The sequence below is a fragment of the Phocoena sinus genome, chromosome 8 (genome assembly GCF_008692025.1).
Source record: "Phocoena sinus isolate mPhoSin1 chromosome 8, mPhoSin1.pri, whole genome shotgun sequence".
In the NCBI taxonomy this organism is placed as follows: domain Eukaryota; kingdom Metazoa; phylum Chordata; class Mammalia; order Artiodactyla; family Phocoenidae; genus Phocoena; species Phocoena sinus.
In genome coordinates, this window is record NC_045770.1 from 47,332,235 (window position 1) to 47,356,377 (window position 24,143).

Below are 24,143 nucleotides of genomic sequence, written 5' to 3' on the forward strand. Positions count from 1 at the left end.
ATAGCGAATGGGGAAAGGAGCAATTCCAAGAAGAATCTGATCAGCAGTCTTAAGTTCCAGGATAACGAAGATTATTCAAAAATTAGGTATCTAAAAGATCAATTCTGAGCGATACTGGCTTCACTGGAGGTGGAAGCTAGAATACAGAGTATTGAGAAGTGAGGGCCGACCACTTTTTCAATAATTCCCAGGTTTGTTGTTATTTTTGCCGCTGTTACTATGACATCACTGGAGATCTGGAGCTACTCCAGCTCCAGACCTCATTCGAACTCTCGCGATACTAGAGCCCGGTGGAGCGCGAAATGCGGTGGGAGGGGCTGGAACGAGATCGACTGACTTCCGGCCAGGCCGTTGTCTGGGTGGCGCGGTCGAGTCATCGTTGGGCCTCGCCGCTTCCATCTCTCTTCCCTCCGCCGCCCCCCGACCCCGCCCCGGCGCGGGGGGTCGACCAGCCAAGTGGGGCGGGAGGCGACTCGGACCTTCCTCTTCATTTCGTTCTGGCCTGCTGCCCGGCTACCCGCTCTGGGTCCTTGGGACCAGCGAGGCCCGGTCTGAGGGGCCGGGGCCTACGTGGGCCCGCCGTCGGGCCCCATGAGGCATAGCCTGACCAAACTGCTGGCGGCCTCGGGCAGCGACTCCCCAACCCGCAGCGAGAGCCCGGCGCCGGTCGCGACCTGCTCGCTGCCCCCGGACTTGTCCCGGGCGGCAGCGGAGGACGAGGGGACGGCGGCGGCCGGGTCTCCCGACCGCAAACAGCCGCGCGGCGACGAGGGCGAGTCGGACGCCGGGAGGGGGGGCCGCGGCATCGTGGCCGCGCGCGCGCCCTCGCCCGAGGAGATGGAGGAGGAGGCTATCGCCAGCGTCCCCGGGGAGGAGACGGAGGACATGGACTTTCTGTCCGGCCTGGAACTGGCGGATCTGCTGGACCCCCGGCAACCAGACTGGCATCTGGAGCCCGGGCTCAACTCTCCCGGGCCTCTCTCCTCGTCCGGCGGAGGCTCGGATAGCGGCGGCCTGTGGAGAGGGGACGACGACGACGAGGCCGCGGCTGCCGAGATGCAGCGCTTTTCTGACCTGCTGCAGAGGCTGTTAAACGGCATCGGAGGCTGCAGCAGCGGCAGTGACAGTGGCGGCGGCGAAAAGAGGCGGAGAAAGTCCCCGGGAGGAGGCGGCGGCAGCAGCGGCAACGACAACAACCAGGCGGCGACAAAGAGTCCCCGGAAGGCGGCGGCGGCTGCTGCCCGTCTCAATCGGCTGAAGAAGAAGGAGTACGTGATGGGGCTGGAGAGTCGAGTACGGTGTCTGGCAGCCGAGAACCAGGAGCTGCGGGCCGAGAATCGGGAGCTGGGAAAGCGCGTACAAGCACTGCAGGAGGAGAGTCGCTACCTACGGGCCGTCTTAGCCAACGAGACCGGACTGGCTCGCTTGCTGAGCCGGCTGAGCGGCGTGGGACTGCGGCTGACCACCTCGCTCTTCAGAGACTCGCCCGCCGGTGACCATGACTACGCTCTGCCCGTGGGTAAGCAGCAGCAGGACCTGCTGGAAGAGGACGACTCAGCCGGAGGAGTGTGTCTTCATGTGGACAAGGATAAGGTGTCGGTGGAGTTCTGCTCGGCGTGCGCCCGGAAGGCGTCGTCTTCTCTTAAAATGTAGGGTCAAGTAATCTGCTCTTTATCCGCGTTTACCCCTTTCAACTCCCTTACACCATGTAAAACACCTTAGTGGGACATCTTCACTGGACACATTTCAGAGGAGGAAAAAAAGTAATATTGAATCTTTAAGTGTTTAGCTAAAAGCATGAATGTGACACTGTAACCAACTCCTAATGATAACATGTCACTATTAAATCTCTCTGACAGTTTCTTTTTTAGGTGATTTCCTTCCTGCCAGGCTCCGTTGTAGGGGTTACAGAACAGTCGTTCCCGCCTCACAACCTGGTAAGGATCCATCTCTTCACGTAACGCTCATGCTCTGCTGCTTAGTCTACTTTAATGGGCAACATCTCAATTTGTGTGTGTGTGTGTGATTTTTTTTTTTCTTTTGTTTTTTGGAAGGTGGGAGGGGAATCTAATTTGGGCCCTGTCCACCCTGGAAACAGACTTGTGCTGGTCAATATTGTATTCAAGTTGCTTCTTCTGGTTGAAATAGCTGTTAATGTGTCCCCTTGTTCAGACTTGCGTGTACCTAGCTCTTCTGTCCCCAGTGTGGACATGGCCTTGGATGACATCGGTTCCAACTGTACACTGAAAGCTGCTAATAGAGATACAGTTTGGAGAAAGTGACACAGGTGAAGTTGAATGGAAGTTCCGAGTTGTACAAGGTGCAAATTGGAATTCCAGTTTTAGAGCAACTTTTCAGAGGTTGACAATAAGTACTTGGGGCATACACAAATGTGATAGTTATTTTGTGGAGATGACAGAAATCTCTTAAATATCACGAATGCCTTTTAGTTTTCATAGATCTAGATATACAATCTATTCAGATTAATAGATTTTTATATCTCACCATTAGAGAAGTTGGAAATTAACATGCATATCAGACTCCTGTGTTAAGTTACTTAAAGGAAGAATAAGAATGGTTAATGAAATGTTTCTTTGAGGACCAGCACAGTGATTTACCCTATCACTGAGTATGAATAAATTGTTGAACACCTTTATTTTTGTTGTATTAAAATTTTAGGTTAAATTTATGTATGATTAGATATTGAAGGTTATGAAATGTGAATGAAAACGTGTAAAGTGAGGCTTCACAAAGAATCTTATTCTCCATATTTCAAGGGTATTTGTCCTATTTAAAAGTAAGTTTTAAAATTGAGTGACTTAATGACACAATTGACACTTTTTCCAAAGTTGGGACATAGTCTTCCTTTGAAGTACTCTATTATCTATTGTCCAGTTGTATAGATTGAGTCACAGTGTCTTTCAGTGTAAGAGACATTAAGAAATTCTTTGTGAAACATCACTGTTTGATAAAGTATATACGTATTTAGCATCCTTGTTTTTCTTTGTGCTAAAGTGGATACAGCTGTTGGGGCAGAAGAGACGGGACCAGCTGCTGGCCACATTTCCTGCTTTATTTTAAAAGGTAGTATAAGAAATGAGGAAAAAGAGGTAATATCAGGGCTTCTGCTTTTATTTTAAAATGTTCATAATTAAAAAGTATTTTCCAGCAGTCCAAAGATGTAAGTTAACTTACATATAAAATGTTTTATTTTGTTGTTATTTGGTTATGAAAATGGAAACTTGTTCTTGCAGAACTGTAAATGTTTTGTTACTAGATAATACACTTTTGAGACCTAACTTGGTCTCTGGTTTCCAGTGCATTACAGCATATTTTGTAAAATCATCTACTGCACTTGAGCATGAATGGATAGTAGCCAAACTCACAACCTGGAGTGATGAACCTGCTTATACCTAAGTGCAGGAGCAAGCCCCTCACAATGCAGCTGCATGGATTTTTAGTGCCTACTGAATTATATATATAAATATATATAAAAACCAAAAGTAGTTGGAAAAGTTATTTGAAATGACTAATTTGTGCTATCTTTATGGAATATGTTAATGTAGCTTTTTGAAACAGAAGCCTTGAATTGAAAGTTAATTAATACTTGAACATTTTGTATATATTTCTTTGTATATAATTTTGTGCAGTACCAATGACAAAAATATGGTGTCATAATAAAACCAGGTTTGTTGATCTTTCAGTCATGGGCTCAAATAATTTATTCATCTCTAACATGACATTAGAAAATAACGGATGAAAATAGGAAAAATGATTGTTGTTAATGCTGTGGGTCTTAAAAGGTTCTGGAAGCAGTAAGTGCGTTTTTCTAAAAATTATACCATTCCCTTGGAATATTTTCTTCCTAACGTCAATGATTTTCCTGCATTATTTGAAGTTTGGGGCTGGGGAGAAACAGTAGTCAAAGCTTTCTGAATTGGGATGATTTGACATTCCAAGTATAGATTTTTAGAATGTCATTTTATAAATGGCAGTTTTTGGAAATACTTGATTAAGAACTTTTGAAAATGGAGATTAGTATCGACTATTTTAAAAGCTGCTTTGTTAGGTTGCTTCTGTTTTAACTGTCTTTTCTTAGTTTCCATCTCATTCTCTTTTTTTTCTAATTTTGGTAAATTAGTGATTTTGTCATTTTTTGCATCAACGTCATGGTCTTGTTTTTACATGGTATTGCATGTATTTAGGACCTATCTAACAGGGGCTTTAAATAAATTTGGTCATATTTATGTGTAAACATATTTTACTGTAAATGTTTGGGTTTCTGAATTTACAACAGATATGTTTATTTCAGTATGTAGTAAACAATATCTTAAAGTGTCCTATTCACTACTTGTTAATTAAAAAAGTTATTAATATGAAACTGTTGTCTTACTATTTTTAGAAAATTGTGTTCTGAATGATTAGTAGTTGGATAAAGGAGATTTCTGGAATATAATATGGATTTAGAAATTTTCAGGTTTGGCTCTATTTACTGTAATGGATGAAAGCAATTTAGTGTTTGGGGAATCTTTTTTTTTTTAAATTTTTTTTCCTAATTGTGCCTCTGTGGCAAAATGATACAGCAAGTACTAAAGATGTAGCTTTTAATGTTTGTCTTCCGATGGTGACAGGAATTTATACATTAATTGAACTAACACATCATATTGACTTAATGTTTCTGCACTTCCTTGACCAAACCTAACTAAAAAGTCCACGTTTGTTAAAATGTAGTCACACCTCTGATATAATCCGACAAAAAGTGTTCGAAATATTTTAAATATTTGTGCATTTGATAATCACTAAATTAATCTCTCTCTCTTCTCTTTAAACAGCTTAGCAGTGTCTGCAAAAACGAATCTTTTCCTACAACCTGTTAACTGACTGGACTGATGGTAACAAAGTAATTGTGGGAGCCATGTCGGTCAGAAATTTGGCATCTGCTGAAAAAAAATGAATGCCATTTTCAAGTTCCCAAATTACTTCTATACTGATTTCACTTTCCAGAAATGGAGATATGAAAAGATTCTCTGGAATCCTTGAAAGACTTAATAGAAATACATGAGACAAAGTTAATTTTGGAACAAAATTATACTTATTTTTGTCTTTCATGGGAGTGATACTCAGTTCTTTGCATACCTTTTAAAAATTGCAACCATTGGAGAAGAGAATGATAGTATTTCATCAAGGAATATTAGATTCTTTACATAATCAAGCGCACATTCTGTGGAATTAGATTTAGTGGAGTAGAATTACATAAACAGGCCATCAGTGATCACAGGCATATAATGAGTTTGTATTTATTTCCTGGAACATGAGAACTAATCTGAAGTACAGACAGACGTTGCTGAGTAGAATATAAAAGTTAATGTAAAGTCTTTAAAGAGTAGTCTTTTTAAATAGATGCATTGATTTGTCTGTATATCTTTGAAAAATTGATTATGATTAAATGTGTGGGTAGTTAATTGCGATTCAGGGTAATGCCAAGATGTGTGGATTCTGAGGTTTTTGGCTTCTTGAGCTTTCTCCGAGGACTTATTAAAAATATTTTGAGGTTTCTAATGAATGGTATACTAGTTTCTACTGTTTTATATTAAAATTTCTCTAGTATGTAAGGGCTTTAGTATTCTGGATGATGGGAGTGGCTTTTTTCATGGAATATGGTTGTTTTACTTAATTGAAACATTTTTCCAGTTCATTACAAGTGTGAAAAAACACTCAAAACTCTGGTTGTTTTATTTCATTTTTGTTGGATTATGTTAATACATTCTTTCACCTGGTCTAGACTGAGTCATTTTATCTTACTGACTCATTTGGGAAGTGTGCAGATGATAGAAGTGGGAGGGGGTAGGAGATAGGCTCTTAATCTTCTTTCCAGAATGATTCATCACAATAACTATACAGTTTGGTTATTGTATGGTGATACAAAAAATTTATTAAATCCATTCAGTTTCTTGTAAGTGTATTCAGTGTCTCTGATGCCAGGCAGCAAAGCGCATTCCCAGTGGCTTATGCTTATGTGATTGATGGATGCTCCTACAGTATGAACAGTACAGCTGGTTGTATTGTAACCAAAATCAGGTAGGCATCAACACTATTTGGTGACTATAACTACTGCTTTGATAGAATGGAGTGGATAATTCACTGATAATGAGTCATTACCTTTTAAAGTATGTGATTACCTAGTTCAGTATTTTGGAGGTATGCCTTTAAGCTAAACAATCTTACGACTATTTAAGGTTGAATAGGTAGTAAAATATTTTCAAGTGTTTAGTTTTTTTCCCCAGGCTATCAATACAAAGTTTTGAGACCTTCCCAAATGGTTATATTTTTATATTTTACTGTACTGGTTTTTGTTGAGAAACCAGGTAGTTACCATTTAAGCCAGGGATCACAAAGGGGAGGTCCTCCATTAGAAACTTGTAAAGTGTTTGTTTGGCCAGCACAGTACTTTTTACATGTTTGAACTTGAATACCTTAATACTCTCTGCCAGTCACTCCCTATTGTCTTATAATACCAGACTGAGCTCAGAGCTCTGACCTAGACTGCAAGTGGTCATTTACATGCAGTTTTAAAGTACAGGAAAATTAAACTGGAGATAATTTAAATTTTATTCAGAAAGTAAATTACTTTATCGTTAGCAATAAATCCTGTAATATTAGAGGAAAAGTATTTTTTAAAGATAAAGGTTAAAAGAAAGTTGCCCTGTTCGTTGCTTTGGTTACTCATAGCGTTTTTATTCCTAGTTTTTTTACCTTTCCCCAATTTGTACATTCAGGATTTCTTAGTTAGCCGTTTTCCCCACTTTTTAAAAAGAAACCGGGTCACAGTGGGCTTTCATAATTTTTTGTAGTTTTTGTTTGGCCATGCCACGTGGCTTGTGGGATCTTACTTCCTGAACCAGGGAATGAACCCGGGCCCTTTGCAGTGGAAGTGTGGAGTCCTAACCACTGGACCGCCAGGGAATTCCCAATTTTTTGTAGTTTTCTTGACCCCAAATTTGCTGAAATTCATCTTTTGCTCAATTTTCAGTTAATCTAATTTAAAAATCTAGTCACTTGGTGTTTTGAACATTCGTGTAGCTGTTAACATGTACAGATTTGAATTTTATTGGTGGCCCAACTTCCTTTAAAATGTGCCATCAAATTCTGTTTCCTGGGCTTCCCTGGTGGCACAGTGGTTGACAGTCCGCCTGCAGATGCAGGGGACACGGGTTTGTGCCCCGGTCCGGGAGGATACCACATGCCGCCGAGCGGCTGGGCCCGTGAGCCATGGCCGCTGAGCCTGCGCGTCCGGAGCCTGTGCTCCGCAACGGGAGAGGCCGCAACAGTGAGCCCAAAAAAAAAAAAAAAATTGTTTCCTTTTTACCCACTGAGGTCAAACCCCTCTGGCTTCTAGTGTACCATAGTCTGGGGTTTACAAATTAATATCTTAATTTAAGTATAGTATAACATGAACCTTCTTTTTTAAAGCCAAGTAACTGCACAGAATAAATTTTGAAAGACAGGTATAAATAGTTTGTTTACTGTGACAGAATTGAAATAAACTATTTTCCTGACTGAGGCAGTGTTCTTCAGGTCTTAGCTAAAAATGACTGTTTCCTTAAATTGTAATGCAGATCACAGCAGGCTCGCACAAATTTGCCCCCTGACCAAAAGTTTTGGTAAAGTACATTTGTAGCAACAGGTTTAAAGTAACATGTTCTTTGGCTTATGTTGCCCATTTCTACTAACTGGGAAGATGATTTAAGAAAAATATGGTAGAAGACAGATGTTAGAAATCGTTTTTGGTTGCAGAAACCATTGTAAATTTTTGTATGTTTATAGATGGTATGCTAGGGAGTAAGTACGGTGGGAGTGTTTAAGTAAGGAAACAATTTGCGCTAAATTATCCATTTAGTAATATCAGTGGGTTTTGAATTATCTAAGTTCATCACACCATTCTCTCTTTTTAAAGGAGTCTAATTCAGTAATTTGGGTTTCTTATTTTTGAAGTTAGGAATTTTAATTCTTTTTTTTTTTTTACTGTGATAAGTAGAACTCTGCTTTAAATAAAAATGACAGCACACACATAAAATGTATAATTTTGGGTCAGACAGCTTTATCATGGTATTTTAGCTTGTAAAATAAAGTTTTTTGGGGTTTTTTTTGCCTTTTATATATGTTTTTCCTAGTTGTAAAGGTAAAGCATATTCATTTCAGAAAGCTGGGATTATCCAGAAAGGAATCAGAATGAAAAGAAAAATCAGCCTTAATTTTATAACCCAGAGAATATCCACAGTAAAATACAGATTCTTTTGTCTGATAATTGGGATCATTTTTTTAATCAAACATAGTTTGATAGGGAATTTTGTTTTATAATGTTTCAATTTTTTTTTTTTTTTTTTGACCTCGCCACGTGGCTTGCGTGATTCTACTTCCCCGACCAGGGATTGAACCTGCGCCCTCAGCAGTGAAAGTGTGGGGTCCTAACCACTGGACTGCCAGGGAATTCCCTTGTATTTTATTAATTGAATTTTACATCTTTGGCTGCACTGCTTTCTTTAAGGGCCACTGAAAGCCTGCCCCACTCTCAGAGCTGCCTTTTTTAGGTGACAGGCTAAATCCTTTCATATAATTTTAAGTAGCATAAGATTATTTAACAGATACATCACTATATTTGAAAAGAATAGTTAAGATGCTTGTGAATGTGGTCTTGGATGACACAAATATTGTTTGGTATGACTGGCTTGTTTCATAAGAAAGTGTTGGTCTAGCTCTGCATTGTGTAATACTGAGGCTATTATCCACTTGTGGCTAAACTATTTAAATTAATTAAAATAAAAGATTCAGTTATTCAGGTGCACTAGTCAAATTTTGGGTGCTCAGTAGCCACATATGGCTAGTGCTAACATATCAGTCATATATAAAATATTTGCTCATCATTACAGAAAGTTTTGTTGGCCAATGCTGATTTAGATGCTGTTACATGAGAAAATGGTTTCAAGAACTGAGATGAAAACTCTTAGGAAGGGAAACACAATAGATCATTTCAAAAATTTAAATGATCTATCTTAGGAATTGAGGAATAGACCTAGGATATTTCAAAAAACAAAACCAGAAACAATAGGAAGACTATGGCTACCTCAAATTTGAGTGCCTGATGACAGGTGCTATGTTAAGTCAACTTACATATATGATACCAATCTTGAGTGAGGTTACTGATGAGGAAACTGAGGGCCAGAGAGATCAGTTAACTTGCTTAGCATCATACAGCCAAAAAAAATGGCTCAGGTCTATGTGCTTCTAAAGAACTATACCACACTAGATGAAAGCTTCAAAGATAGAATTTACCTTAATCTTATGAGTACAGCTTTCCAATGATATAAATAAGATGACTTTTGAAGTAGGTAACTATCATTAGGACAGCTCAAGCTGAGCCTGAATAATCATCTGTGAAGAATCCTGGGAATTGTTCCCTCTGTAAGGAATGTTTTTAAATATGTTCTAAGATTCTATGAAAGAACAATACCTATGGAAACAGTGAATTGAGAAAACGAAGTGTAACGTTTCTGTAGTATATTGATACTCCCCACCCTGGCCCCTGCCATTTTCATTCCTGTTTGGATTCTTTGAGGTTTTCAGTGAAAACTGCTGTGTGGTTTTTTTCCCTGTTACAGACCAAACTGCCTAATGTAAAGGAGTAGAGCAAGCAATGTGGGAGAGACGGTATTGGGAACACTAGAGAAGTAGGCTCTTGGCTAAGTGGGTAGTGTTGAATAATTCATTCAGCCTTTTGTTGTAGATCCCAGAATTGTACCTCATGTGATAAATTACAAGTCTTATTTATTCATACTTAGATGTAGGTTATTTTTACAGTTTTATTTTTGTGTACAGATTTGCTTAACCATCACTGAATTTCTAGGTCAGGTTCAGGTAACTGAAGAGCCTTTATAAGTAGTTTATATTGTCTAGACCCAAGGTATGCTGCAAACCCAGTCTGGAGCAAAATGGGAAATAACATCTTTCTAAAGACAGGCTTAGAAATCCTAATCCAGTAATTTAAGATGTTTCCTTTCTCGGGTAGCAGGGCTGAGTTATACCTGTAAGAAAACATTGAGACAGTTCACTAGAAAAGACAGTTGTATCAAGTGGCCAATCTGTGTACAATACATATTAATTCCAGAAGTCTTAAAACTAGCTTAGGTAAAGACTGAGGTAATGCTATTCTCTTCAATGTCTATTAGTCATAAAAACTGTCCTTTTCTCCGTTTCACCTCTGGAAGCTCATATAGTATAGATTGCTTGGTACAAGAGTTCATCAGAGAATAACTGAATTATTTTGGCTTATAGCGAGACATTTTCTGATGGAATTTTCTTTTAGAGGAAGTACTCAAACCCTAAGAACATTATGCATATAATGTAGTTTTCATGCTAGTCACAGTACTTTTTGTAGCTTTGTAGCTAGTATTCAATATATAAAGCTAAGAACCTGAACTACACACCCAAGAGGTAGTGTGATAAATTTCTAGAAGTGTTTTCAAATTCTTGAGAAGTATTCTTTGATTACCTAGAAAAAACAAGTCTTGTTAACTCTTTCAAGTCAAACAGGTAACATTCCCTTAAAAATAGAAAATGTACTTGCTGTTTTAAAGTTTGCATTTTCTAGGCAATCATTTATATATATTACTAAAGTTTTTCGATAATTATGGAAAGCAATCCTACCTGGCTGCTAGGCCACCATTCACAGGGATAGCCAAGAAAACAGGGTACAGGCCACCAAAAACAAGACCAACCAGTCCACCTCGTGTTATGGTACAGGTTTCACAATGTAAATCACCTAGGAAATAAATTAGTTCTGCAAATGAATAGTCAAGCAAACATTTAAAGAATGCAAGGTCCTCTTTTATGTATCACAGATACTCAATTTTCAGGCAGTAATACAGCAAATGCATTTCTACAAGGCATGTTAAAAGGTATAATTACACATATGGATAATCTAAAACAGCCAGGAATAACTGATAAAGCCATCTTAGGGAAAATTCCCTAATTTGTTTTGAACTTGAATATAATACTCAGTTTGCACTGCTTCTAGCTTTTTGCGCATGTATTAACAAACCTGAGCTAATATTTTTGTCTTTAAGAAACTTTTTAAACCCATGGGAAATTTAACAATTTGATTTATCTTACATTTTTACATTATGCAGTGTGATTTCATTTTTATAAAATTGTTTATTCATTTCCAGATTAGTACAAGGTATTAAAAATAGAAAGCTACGCTAACCTATGTTTTCACTCATTCTGTTCAGCTTATTGTGCAATAGGTTTCCCTGCACATAAAAATTCTTTCCACACTGATCTTGGGGATTCAAGCAAGTACTCACCTAATTTAAACAAATCTGAAGTAGCACTTAAGAGAATTTAAATGGACTGCCTCCCTACTACCACCTATGGTAATAATTTTTTTTTAATTATTAATCAGAAATTCTTTCATGATTTACCTATGCTTGGAGTACTGAGCAAATATGGTGAACTGTCCAAAGGAAATCAAGTCTCCATGTATTTGATAACTATTGCACATATACACATTTAGGGCTTTTAGAGATTTAGTGATTTTTATGGGAACAAGATAAAGAGTCTTGTTCCCATAAAAATTTTCTCCCCCTTAAGAAAATTCTATAATTTTTTAAAAATTAAGGCAGTCAGCATTTAAAAAAAAATAAAGTTTCCAAATATTTCTTACTAAACACTGTAGGAGAGAGAAGTTAGATAAAGGAAAGTATTTAGAATTACTGTGTATATATTTTACTTGTTTGGTAGACCATGCTAATCTGAATTAATTGCTGCTTTACATAGAGAGGCTAGCAAGGTTCAGTCTTATCCAAGCAGTGACTGTATTACAGCATATAGCCAATTGCTACAATTATTTAAGGATTAATGTAAGGTGCAAATAATGTACATATACCAAAGCAAACTTGTTGGTGACAGTGAAACAGAATTTACCTGTATTCAAAGGTAAACTTACAAAACCTTTGTAAGATACGTGTGCCATCAAAAATGGGATCACTGCCATTGGTAAGCCAGCAGCTACAGGAGCCTGTGTCACATGTAGGATGCGTCGAAAGAGACTATTTGCTATTAGGCCACAGAGGGCAGCATTAAGTCCAATATATGTTGATCCATTTTCAAGCAGATTCCTGAGTCGGTGAGAAAAAACAGTAACTGTTTTTGGCTGTATTGCGTGTGTTAGCTCTCCAACAATTCTGGCATATGTTACAGAACTTATCAGGACTTTAGGATTAACAGGATCCAACATTTATATCTTATAGCTCCATAAAACAAAAACCTTTTAAAATCATTGTTTTTCATACAGAGTTTTATTCTAAAAGGCTTTGAATCTGGTCAACACTTCAAGGATACAGTGGTACATTTAGTTTTGCTAAATGTATTGTGGGAATTTGCAAAGAATATTGGTATGGAAATTCCACCATCCCCCCACCAAGTATATAGCAGGGAAGAGCTTCTGAAGAGTCTGACTTGGATGCCTCTCTAGGCTCCCACAATACCCAATACTTATTTCTGTAGCAAAACACATTATAAGGTGGTATTAGCTTATCACAGATTTACCTGTCAGGCTTCCTAACTAGCCTGTAAACAACTTGAAGACAGTGGATACAAAGATATAAATATCTTGGTTTCAACAGCACCTGGCACACAGAAGGCATTCAATAAGGTGAAATTGATGTTTCCTTTTACTCTTCCTTGAAGCATTAGAGTTAGGATTAGGGGGTGGAGGATGCGTACTAACATTTAAGGGATCCTCTATGCTAGGTACTTTTTATAAGAGCTCATTGAAATAAGAAAAAATTGATGTTTTGGGATAGTAAGTGGTAGAACTGGCTTTTAAGGAAGGCATGTATGAGATTTAAAATGCATGTTCTATGCATTCTTTAGTTTTGGGGAAAAAAACTAAAACTGCTGAATATTGAAAGTATCCAATTCAAAGCCTTCAGCCTATCACTTCTTTACCATCTGCTTTGCTTCCTATAACACAGGTGTCAACCTCTTAATTTTCTCATTACTCTTAATTAGCCAAACTAGCCACACACAATATCCCCTCTAACTTCTATGGTTAACACTCAAGACAGGTTTTCTAGGAATTCCTAATTGAGCTTTCTACATTGTATAAGGTACTACTTTTCTTACCTGTCACTTTGCAATCACAATGGTACTTGTCATTCAATCATTGAGCACTTATTGCATGCCGCAGACTTGGTGATGAAGGCACAAAAAATTATCTTCGGTGTTTTCATAGTTTATTATTGGAGAATGAAAGATACGTAAACTTGATATATTGGATTGGCCAAAAAGTTCGTTCGGATTTTTCCATGAAAAATGCGAACAAACATTTTGATCAACCCAGTATAACAAAAGTATTAAAATGGTAATGTTAGTACAAGGGAGGCAGTTTAGAAACTTAGGGTACATAAGACAATTTTTAAATTGTGATGAGGGCCTAGAGAGCTACCAAACAACAAAACACATGAATGTGAAAAGACCTGTGTATTCTTGTGGGAGCCAAGGGAATGGGAAACTCGAGCACTTCCTCTAAAATATTTTTATTTTATCTTCATAACAATACTGTGAAATATGTATTATCTTCATTTTTAGTCATAGGAACAAATGCCCATATATATTACATATTATATACATTGTAATATTATTATATATATAATTATATACATTGTAATATGTTGATATATTAATGTTAAATATTATTAAAAATTACATAAATAAGTACCTAAATATAACGAGTGTAACTGGAATCTGAATAGCAACGTTTGCTGTCTCCCAACCAGATTTTAATTTCCTGTGGCTTAAAGTCACATTGTTCAGTTAATAATTCAATACAAAATTGTTATTATCTAGCAGCCCCATTGCCAGTCAGTGTTCCCAAAAAGTGCCTATACAATTAGAAACGTGAACTCAAGATTTTTTGGCAAGATAATACCCATAAAGTAACTAGATACATGAACTAACAAATGAAATATAAGACCAGAAATAACAAGTGGCAATGAAATAGATGGCACATGAAATTATTTTGTAGATTAAAAAGTGAAGTGTTTGATACTAAAGTTTCATACATTTAAGAACTTTTCAAATAACTATTAAACATATCTAAATTGGTAATGCAAGAAATGAGGATTCAAACTTAGGAGAACTAGGATGGATAAAATAGAAGCAGAGGAAAAATAGCGAACAAAGATGAGATGCTGTCATCTGCCCTGTTTAGGTGCCACTGTTCAAAAGCAGTTTATTCCAAATTAAAGCTTACTTTGCAGTTCCAGATTACTTCCCCATTGATTACTATTTCTAATTTGGGAAAGTCCCAGTAACACAGCCTGCTTGCTTCTCTTCAAGGCTGTCACATCTCTATTCTTCCTGGCTTTCCTACCTTACTGGCTGGAAAACATGGGCACATGTCTTTTATTTGCTTAAAAAGTTTCGTTTACCTCTGGGAAACAATAACAAAAAACGATGTACACTGTGTGTTTGTGGTGGGGGAAAGGGAGGCTGGATATACATCTTATTACTGCCCTTGGTTTATGGGTTCTTCCTTGTGAGCTTGGTGTCAGCAAGATTGGAATTTGTGCAAGATAGTAAGATTATACTTCCAAAATGTATTCAATCCATCCTTTTTTCACTTCATCTGCCACCACCACTCACCAGGATTACTATGCAGTTTTTCCTACTGGTCTTCTTCCTTTTCTCGCTACCTTAAATCTGCTTTCCAAAAAGCAACTGTAATGTTCTTTGGAAATGTTAGCTGGATCATTCCCTGCTTAAAACTCCTCCTGTTCCTTCAACCTTATGCCCACTTCCCTTGTACTTTAGTAACACTGGTTCCTCAAATATGACTAACTCGTTGCTCTCTGTGGCCTAGGCATATGCCATTCCTTCCTCCTCCCCAGGCTGACTCTTCTTCATCCTTTTTGGTCTCAGATTTTCAGTTTAAATGGAATATTAGAGAGGCTGCCTGAAGAACATTTTGTGGGAGAGTACTGGAGTTCACTCAGCGTTGTCTTCAAAGATCAGTATGTTTCCTATATAAATTTAATAATATCTTAAAGATCTTTTAGCCATGATCCCATTTCTCTGACATTCCTTGTCTAGTTATGTGTGTTACATGGCACTCTCTTAGACTAGTAAGTGTAATGATAGAAATGAATTGAGAAAGAAGACAGTTTAAAGGTTTGTTATTTAAATTATTCCATAAATATATACATCTGCCTATACTGTAAGCCAGATGGAAAAACTGGGAGAAATGAATTTTAGCCTTGACTTAAAGGAAAATGGCTAATCTCTCTGAGCCTTGGTGTTCTCATCAACGTAATAAAAAAAACTCAATTTCCTTCTGACATTCTATGTTTATATTCAAACCAAATAAATTTGAGATGAATCAATGATGAAAGTCCACCTGATAAAAGAATTTTTTAATTAAGAAGGGATCGTACCTTTCTGCTTCTGGAAGTTGGTTAATTTTTCTGGTTATGATTTCAAATAAGTTCTTCTTGACAGTACCATCTGGTTTATGATTTTCCATCTTGAGCCTTAAATTAAAATGTCATTTTTCAATAATGTGTATCTATAGAGCTTATAAAAAGCCTTTGGAAGACCATAATATTTAATTTTTAAAAGAAGCAGCCATAGCTTTATTTCATAATCTGAAAATTAATGCATTAGACACCCCCCAAAAAACCCCCACAATTCTATGAAATAGAAACCAGAACATGGAAGACAACACATAAAGCTTATAGGAAAATACAGAATATCTTTGTAACCCTTAAAAATATTGTAAATTTGCAAACAGCACTAACCATAAACACATAAAGCTAATATTAAACTAATATTAACCAATTAAAATGACCTTGGTGTTCATTTACAGATACATAAAGATAAGCCAGTTGGGGAGAAAATGTTTGCAATGTAACTGACAAGGAGTAGTTGGTACCCAGAATATGTAAAGTATTGAATAGTACAAATCAATAAGAAAAAGGCAACCAACCAATAGAAAAACTGACAAAATGTTTGAACAGGCACTTCACAAAGAGAATAGTCAAAACAGACAATAAATATGAAAATATGCTTAACCACTATAATCAGGAAAATAGAAATTAAATTTCAATTACTGGCAAGAATGTGGGGTAACTGAAACTCATGTGCTGCTGGTGGAAGCATAGGTACAACCACTTTGGAAAAGAATTTGGTACTTAATAAGTAGAAGACACACACTCAGCAATTTCACATCTAGGTACACCCTAGAGCAGAGGTCAGCAAACTTCTCTAAAAGGGCCAGATGGTAAACATCTTAGGCTTTGCGGGTCACATAATGGTCTTTTGTCGAATACTTAAAAAAAAAAAAAAAAAAAAAAAAAAAAAATATATATATATATATATATATATATATATATATATATAAAACATTTTGGCTGGCCGTAAAGAAACAAGCGATAGGCTTCGTCTGGCCCACAGGCAGGTAGTTTGTTGATCTCTGCGCTAGTTCAGGTGAATAAAAGATTAAGGGAATGGGTGAATGATTAATCTTAGCCTGAAGATTTAGCTCATTAAATAAGATTTCAGGGTAGCAGAGTTACGAAAATCAAAAAGTTCAGAAAGAACAGACAACATGACTCAAATTTAATTTTCTTGGTTCACTATTCATTTGCTACAAGATTAATTTATAACACTAATTTAACAAATATTTACTGGGTAGCCATTAGATGGCTTGGAAAATATTCAGTACACTGAATTTCATATCCCTAAACTTAAAGTTAACATAAGTAGTACAATGCAGGCTTAGAAATTTACGTCTGGGTTTCCCGGACTCAAACTTTTTGAGGGCCTTGGTTACAATAACGTTAAGATCTCTGCCTTACAGGAACTTTGAATAATTTTATGTTGGGGGGTTGGGGGTGTGGTGGAGAGAGAGATAAAAACAAGTAATCAAATTCAGTATATATAAAGTGTATAGTGTATATGTCTGAAATACCGTTACATCAGAAAGTCCAGCCTAATGCTATCACTAGTTTTCTGTTCTGTGCTCTGCATATTGGTGAGGTTCCTGGTTCTGTGAACTAGCCATTTCTAAGGTGTCGCTATTAAAAGTCACCCTTAATTCGGTAAAAGTTCTGATCTGGCAGCCCGCAGTAGGCCATTGTATCCCGGTTAATAATAAATCCCTATCAAAGACAGTGCCACGTTTAAATATTACAAACATTTCAAAAGGCTTTTGCACTAGCTATCTTCAAGATAGCTCCCGAGATAGACAAATGAGGAAAGTGGGGCCTCTGAAAATTAAATTAGGCCAAGGTCACCCTGTAAATTGGCAGTAAACCCGGCATTAAATTCAAGCACAGGCTTTTTTTTGCCCCCTGTAGGCTTAATTTAAATACAAGATCTTTTTTCCTAGGGTGGAAAGTGTAGGGACCGATTCGGTGCGGTAGAACCGATTCCCCTCCTCCACTTGCGACTCAGTCCCGGGATCTCATTCCCACGCTGCGGTTGAACAGCATGTCACCACGCTGTGCTTCTCTTGATACTCGCCTTTTACTGCACCCTTTTACCCGGAATGCCGGTACCTTACGCTCTCCTCCCAGCAGTCACTGCCTCCATCAGCCACGCGAGTGCTCACTCCAACCTTCGCTCAAGTCGCCCGGGCGCAGCCATCTTGGCTGCCACGTGACACGGCCCAAGGCGGGCACTGGGTCGCTGCCGGGCCGCTGATTGGGATTCCAGGACCGAGGTTGCGCTCAAGGGCCTTCTAGCAGTGGGAGGTGCTGTGCCGCGCAGCAATGAGGTTTGGAGACCGAGGAGGGTACTGGTTACAGCCTATCCACGCCTCAGGATAGAGACTGCAGAAAATTGTGGAATTTCCGGATGAAAATTGAGTGATCTTAAACCTGCCCCATTCGTTGAAAATCTACCTTAGGTATGTTACTTAAAACTTCCTGGCCAGTACATTATACTTCGTGTATTGACTTGGGATATATAAAAGCTGCACAACCCTTGGCGTACGAGATAGGTACTCAGTTAAAAAGAAGTCTAAAAGTACCTGAGATTTCTTTGCTTCATCGATAGTATATTCTCCCTTGGACCTTGAGCTCCTTGTGCCATGTTACGATTTGGTTGATTGTGCCACCATAATCTGAGCACCTCAAGAGCAAGCAGGAGCTTGTTTTTTTCTGAGGATCTGTGGGCCCCTGTAGAGTATTGCTTATAAAAGGATGATTAGGTGAATGAGACGAAAGAAAAACTGTTTAGAGAGCAAAGGAGTCTTGCGGATCCATCAGTCAGGACAATTGAGAATCAAAGTCTTGGACCAAACCTCTGGAGACCTCTGTTTCAGGTCTCCCCTTCGCAGCCTCTTTCCTCACTTATAAAGCAGGAGGGGAAACAGTCTCATTAATTATTTTGTAAAGTTGTGAGGATCCTACCAAGGCTGCTTGGAAAATCGTTGAGCTTTATCTAGGGAGAAAGTGGTATTCAAGATAAAGGGCGGGGGGGCTTCCCTGGTGGCGCAGTGGTTGGGAGTCCGCCTGCCGATGTAGGGGACACGTGTTCGTGCCCCGGTCCCGGAGGATCCCACATCCAGCAGGGCGGCTAGGCCCATGAGCCATGGCCGCTGAGCCTGCGCGTCCGGAGCCTGTGCTCCGCAACGGGAGAGGCCACAACAGTGAGAGGCCCGTGTACCGCAAAAAAAAAAAAAAAAGATAAACGGGGAAAACTTCATAGAAGAGGTGATCAGGAGAAGACTCCGCTACCCCCACTCCTTCGCTGAGAGAGATTTATCTGATGTCAAAATTGTGGCTTGTCAACGAACCAGAAAATAAAAACAGGTCCTCATATTCTGAGGTGGAAAGTCAGCGTACATCCCAATCGGAAAGTTTCCGAGGTAAATGAGGAGAAAGTTTGGGAAAACCAGCTTTTTAGATTCTAACGTGTGTGTGTGTATGTGTGAGAATATCTTTTCCCCCCTAACACTCCATTTTATACTCTTATTCCAATTTAATTTTAAATGGTTTGAAGCTAATTTTGAAGTTAATAAATGTGCATAGTGTACAGTGTCTGTAGCATGCCATTCTGGAGTAATAAAGACAATTTTGTACGTTGAGATTTTATAAAAAATCAGTTCTTTTGAAATGTCAAGATGAAATGTCAAATTTCATCTCAAATTTATTGGCTTAAATTGCTCATAACTTTCCTTTATTATTCTTTAAAGTCTGCAAAATCTGTATTGAGACCACATCTCTCTTTCTTGTTATTGGTCATCTGTGTCTTCTCTTTTTTATGTCTGATCAATCTGGCTAATGGTTTATAATTTTTTTTGATCTTCTCAACTAGTTTCATATTTAATTGATTTTTTTTGTTTTGCTTTTTTCTGTGTTCAGTTTGATTGTATTCTGTTCTGATCTGTATTTTTTCCTTTCTTATTCCTACCTGAGATTTAAGTTGTTCCTCTTTGTAATTTCTTAAGGAGGAAGCTGAGGTCATTGGTGTAAGATCTTTTTCTCCTCCATATATGAATTTAGCGCTATGAATTTCCTGCCAAGTACTGCTTTAACTATATCCCACAGATTTTGAAACGTTGTTCATTATTTTAGTTCAGTTCAAAATACTTTAAAATTCTCTCTGCTTTTTTTCTTTAACCTGTGGGTTATTTAAAAGTGTGTCACTTTCCTAGGCTTCCCTGGTGGCACAGTGGTTAAGAATCTGCCTGCCAATGCAGGGAACATGGGTTTGAGCCCTGGTCGGGAAGATCCCACATGCCGAGGAGCAGCTAAGCCTGTGCGCCACAACTACAGAGCCTGCGCTCTAGAGCCCACGAGCCACAACTACTGAGCCCACGTGCCAGAACTACTGAAGCCCACATGCCTAGAGCCCGTGCTCTGCAACAAGAGAAGCCATCGCAATGAGAAGCACATGCACCACAACGAAGAGTAGCCCCCGCTCGCCGCAACTACAGAAAGCCCATGCATATCAATGAAGACCCAACACAGTCATAAATAAATAAATAAAAAAGTAAGTAAGTAAATCTATTAAAAAAAAAGAAGTGCGTTACATTGCTAATAGTTTAAATATCTTTCTGTTATTGATTTCTAATTATATTCCATTGTGGTCAGAGAATATACTTTGTATGATTTGAATCCTTTTAAATTTATTGATATTTATAGCCCAGACTCTTGTCCATCTGGGTAAATGTTTCACGTGTGATTGAAAATAATGTATACGCTGCTGTTATGCCAAGTGTTCGAAAACCAATTAGCATAAGTTGGTTGATAGCATTTTTTAAGACTTCTTTATTCTTTCTGAATTTCTACCAACTTGTTCTATCAATTATTGAGAAAAGCTTATTGAACTCTCTTTTATGGGAATTGTTCTATTTCTCCTTTCAGTTCTATCAGCTTTTGCTTCTTGTATTTTGAAGCTTCGTTATTATATGAATAAACATTTAAGGTGAATTGATCCCAGTATCATTATGAAATAAGCTTCTTAATAGGTGATATGTTTTGCTTTGCAATTTACTTTGTTTAATATTTTTTAAATTAACTTTTATTGGACTAAAGTTGCTTTATATAATATTAATATAGCCACTCCAATAACATTTTTTCTTTCTTTTTTCTTTTTTGGCTGCACCATGCGGCATGTGGGATCTTAGTTCCTTGACCAGGGACTGGACCTGTGGCCCCTGCAGTGGAAGCGCAGTCTTAACCACTGGACTGCCAGGGAAGTCCCTCCAATAACTTTCTTTTGATTAGTGTTAACATGACAATGCTTTTCCCATTCTTTCACTTTTAACCTATTTGTGTCTTTATATTTAAATACAGTATATAATTGGATTTTTAAAAATCTAAATTGACAGTTTCTGACTTTTAATGAAGGAGGTGTCTAAGCCATTTATATTTAATATGATTTTTATATTCTAGGGTTTAAAATCTATCATCTTGCTATTTGATTTCTATGTGTTCCACCTGTTCTACATTCCCCTTTCCCTTTCTTCTGCCCTTATTTTTTGAACGAACTGAATATTTCTTATTCTGTTTTATTCCTTTGTTGGCCAATTAGCTATAATTCTTTTTAAAAATTGTAATGATTGCTTTAGCATATACAGTATACCTCTCTATTAGTTTCCTCAGACTACTCTAAGAAAGTACCACAAACTGTGTGGCTTAAAATAACAAATATATTCTCTCACTATTTTGGCGGCTAGAAGTCTGAAATCAATGTATTGGCAGAGTTGGTTCCTACTGGAAGTGCTGAAGGACAATCTGTTCCATGCTTCTCTCCTAGCTTCTGGTGGTTGCTGGCAATCCTTAGTGTCTCTTCACCTGTAGAAGCATCACTCCAATCTCTGCTTATATTTTCGTATGACGTTTCTTCCCGTGTCTTTGTGAGTTCACATGGCCATTTCCCCACTGTGTGTGTTTGTGTACCCAAATTTCTCTTATCTTATAAGGACACCATTGGTTAAGGGCTCACCCTAACCCAATATACCTCGTTTTAACTTACATCTGCAAAGACACTATTTCCAATAAGGCTACATTCACAGGTACTGGGGATTAGAACTTGAAAATATATTTTGGAGGGGCACAATTCAACTCATGACAACGTCTTTAACTTGTCACAATCTATCTTCAAGTAATATACCACTTTACATATAGTATGAGAATGTTACAACAGTGTACTTTCATTTCTTCTCAATCTTTATGCTATTGTTGTCATACATTTACTTCTACATATTTTATAAACCCCATATCACATAGTTATCATTTTTTGATATCAGTAGTCATTTGTCTGTGAAGTAACTTTTAAAAATAAGAAAATTTATATTTATCCACATATTTTCCATCTCTGGTGTGTTTTGTTCTTTTTATAGATTCATTTACATCTGGTATAATTCTACCTAAAGTATTCTCTTAGAAAGCACATCTTCTGGTGATGAAATCTTTCACATTTTGGAAATGTAAAAGGTATTTTGTCCTAGTTTTAAAAATTGTGGTAAAAAACACACAACATTAAATTTGCCATGTTAACCATCTTTAAGTGTATAGTTTAGTAGTGTTAAGTATAGTCACATTGTTAAGCAATAGGTCTCTAGAAACTTTTCATCTTGCAACACTGAAACTCTATACCCACTGAACACTAATTACTCCTTTTCACTCCCCTCAGCCCTTGGTAACCACCTTTCTACTTTCTATGAGTTTGATTTTTTTTTTTTTTTTTTTTTTTTTTGCGGTACGCGGGCCTCTCACTGTTGTGGCCTCTCCCTTTGCGGAGCACAGACTCCGGACGCGCAGGCTCAGTGGCCATGGCTCATGGGCCTAGCCGCTCCACGGCATGTGGGATCTTCCCGGACCAGAGCACGAACCCGTGTCCCCTGCATCAGCAGGCGGACTCTCAACCACTGTGCCACCAGGGAAGCCCTATCCATTCTTCTTTTGATGGATGTTTGGGTTGCTTCTGCCACTTGGTTATTGTGAATAATGCTGTAATGGATATTCATGTGTAAATATATCTTCAAGACCTTACTTTGAAGTCTGTTGAGCTATATACTATATACCTAGAAGTGAGGTTGCTGGATCATGGTATTTCTATTTTTATTTTTTTGAGGAACCTCCATACTGTTTTCCACAATGGATACATCGTTTTACATTCCAACCAACAGTGCACAAGAGTTCCAAGTTCTCCACATCCTTGCCAGCACTTGTTATTTTCTGTTCTTTTGATAGTGACCACCTGATGGGTATGAGGGAATGTTTCAAAGTGGTTTTGATTTGCATGTCCCTAATGATTAGTGATGTTGAGCATCCTTTTACGTGCTTATTGGCCATTTGCGTATAATATTTAGAGAAATGTCTGTTCAATTCATTTTCCCGTATTTTAAATGGATTTTGTTGTTGTTGAGTTGTAGAAGTTTCTTTTCTTTCTTTTTTTTTTTTTTTTTTTTTTCATTAAGCAGCCCTCTTACTGTTGTGGCCTCTCCTGTTGAGGAGCGCAGGCTCAGCGGCCATGGCTCATGGGCCTAGCCGCTCCGCGGCATGTGGGATCTTCCCGGACCGGGGCATGAACCTGTGTCCCCTGCATCAGCAGGTGGACTCTTAACCACTGCGCCACCAGGGAAGCCCTGTAGAAGTAACCCCATGTCAGATATATGACTTGCAATTACTTTCTCCCATTTCATAGGCTATTTTTTCATTTTGTTGATTGTTTCCTTTGATGTACAGAAGTCTTTTAAGTTTCATGTACTCCCATATGTCTGTTTTTTATTTTGTTGCCTGGGCTTTTGGTGTCATAGTCAAGAAATCATTTTCTAGTGTCCTCAAGTTTCTCTGCCATGTCTTCTTTTAAGAGGTTTTGGATATGGAGTATGGAAAAGGCCCAATTTTATTCTTTTGCATGTGGAAATATATCTATTTTTCCAAACACCATATGTTGAAGAGACTGTCCTTTTCCCATTGTGTAGTTTTGGCACCCTTGTCAAAAATCACTTGGCCTATTTTTCAAGGATGTATTTCTTGACTATCTATTGTGTTCCACTGGTTAATATATCTATCTTTATGCCAGTATCACATTGTATTAATTACCGTTCCTTTGTAGTATGTTTTGAAATCAAAAAGTACGAGGCCTCCAGCTTTGTTCTTTTTCAGGAATGTTTTGGCAAGTCAGGTCCCACATGAATTTAGGATTTTTTTCTATTTCTGCAAAAATTGCCGTTGGGATTTTGATAGGGATTGCATTGAATCTGTAGATTGCTTTGGGTCATATGAACATTTTAACAATATTGAATCTTTCAATCCACAGGCATGGGCTGTCTTTCCATTTATTTGTATCTTCTTTGATATTTTTAGTAGTGTTTTGTAGTTTTGAGTGTATGAGTCTTTTACCTCCTTTGTTAAGTTTATTCCTAAGTATTTTATCTTTTTTTTTTTTGATGCTTTAGTAAATGGGATTATTTTCTTAATTTCCTTTTTGGATTGGTCATTGTTAGTGAAGAGAAACGACTAATTTTTGTGTGTTGATTTTGTATGCAGAAACTTTGCTGAAATTGTTTTTAGTTGTAACATTATTTTTTCTGGGATTCTTAGTTTTTTCTGCATATCGGATCATGT

At 38.0% G+C, this 24,143-nt stretch overlaps 2 protein-coding genes across 6 annotated transcripts; one reads left to right on the top strand and one right to left on the bottom strand.

Moving 5' to 3' along the window:
- Positions 1-271: 271 nt before the first annotated feature.
- CREBZF (CREB/ATF bZIP transcription factor) lies at positions 272-5,781 on the top strand. Of its 4 annotated transcripts, XM_032639972.1 has the most exons (4): positions 327-1,649; positions 1,860-1,937; positions 3,016-3,084; positions 4,833-5,781. In XM_032639972.1, exons 1-2 carry the CDS (start codon positions 592-594, stop codon positions 1,873-1,875), a joined length of 1,074 nt encoding a protein of 357 aa, XP_032495863.1. In that variant the 5' UTR covers positions 327-591; the 3' UTR covers positions 1,876-1,937; positions 3,016-3,084; positions 4,833-5,781. The 4 variants fall into 4 exon arrangements, with proteins under 4 accessions (XP_032495865.1, XP_032495864.1, XP_032495863.1 ...); XM_032639974.1 differs by having other exon boundaries at positions 272-1,937; XM_032639971.1 differs by having other exon boundaries at positions 3,016-5,721.
- Positions 5,782-8,076: 2,295 nt separating this feature from the next.
- TMEM126A (transmembrane protein 126A) lies at positions 8,077-17,739 on the bottom strand. 2 transcript variants are annotated; one of them, XM_032639976.1, is made up of 5 exons: positions 17,616-17,739; positions 15,492-15,587; positions 11,980-12,173; positions 10,702-10,816; positions 8,077-10,079 (listed from the first exon to the last, which is right to left on the bottom strand). In XM_032639976.1, the coding sequence occupies exons 2-5, from the start codon at positions 15,578-15,580 to the stop codon at positions 9,887-9,889; spliced, it is 591 nt and encodes a 196-aa protein (XP_032495867.1). In that variant the 5' UTR covers positions 15,581-15,587; positions 17,616-17,739; the 3' UTR covers positions 8,077-9,886. The 2 variants fall into 2 exon arrangements, with proteins under 2 accessions (XP_032495867.1, XP_032495866.1); XM_032639975.1 differs by having other exon boundaries at positions 17,581-17,734.
- Positions 17,740-24,143: the final 6,404 nt, after the last annotated feature.

Bases quoted from the DNA above. Each gene is read 5' to 3' on its own strand.
- CREBZF (XM_032639972.1), top strand. From the start codon at position 592: ATGAGGCATAGCCTGACCAAACTGCTGGCGGCCTCGGGCAGCGACTCC.
- TMEM126A (XM_032639976.1), bottom strand. From the start codon at position 15,580: ATGGAAAATCATAAACCAGATGGTACTGTCAAGAAGAACTTATTTGAA. The intron at 12,174-15,491 runs GTACGATCCCTT...TCACCGACTCAG, and splicing joins CAACTTCCAGAAGCAGAAAG to GAATCTGCTTGAAAATGGAT. The intron at 10,080-10,701 runs GTAGGATTGCTT...GTTTTCTTACAG, and splicing joins AATGGTGGCCTAGCAGCCAG to GTATAACTCAGCCCTGCTAC.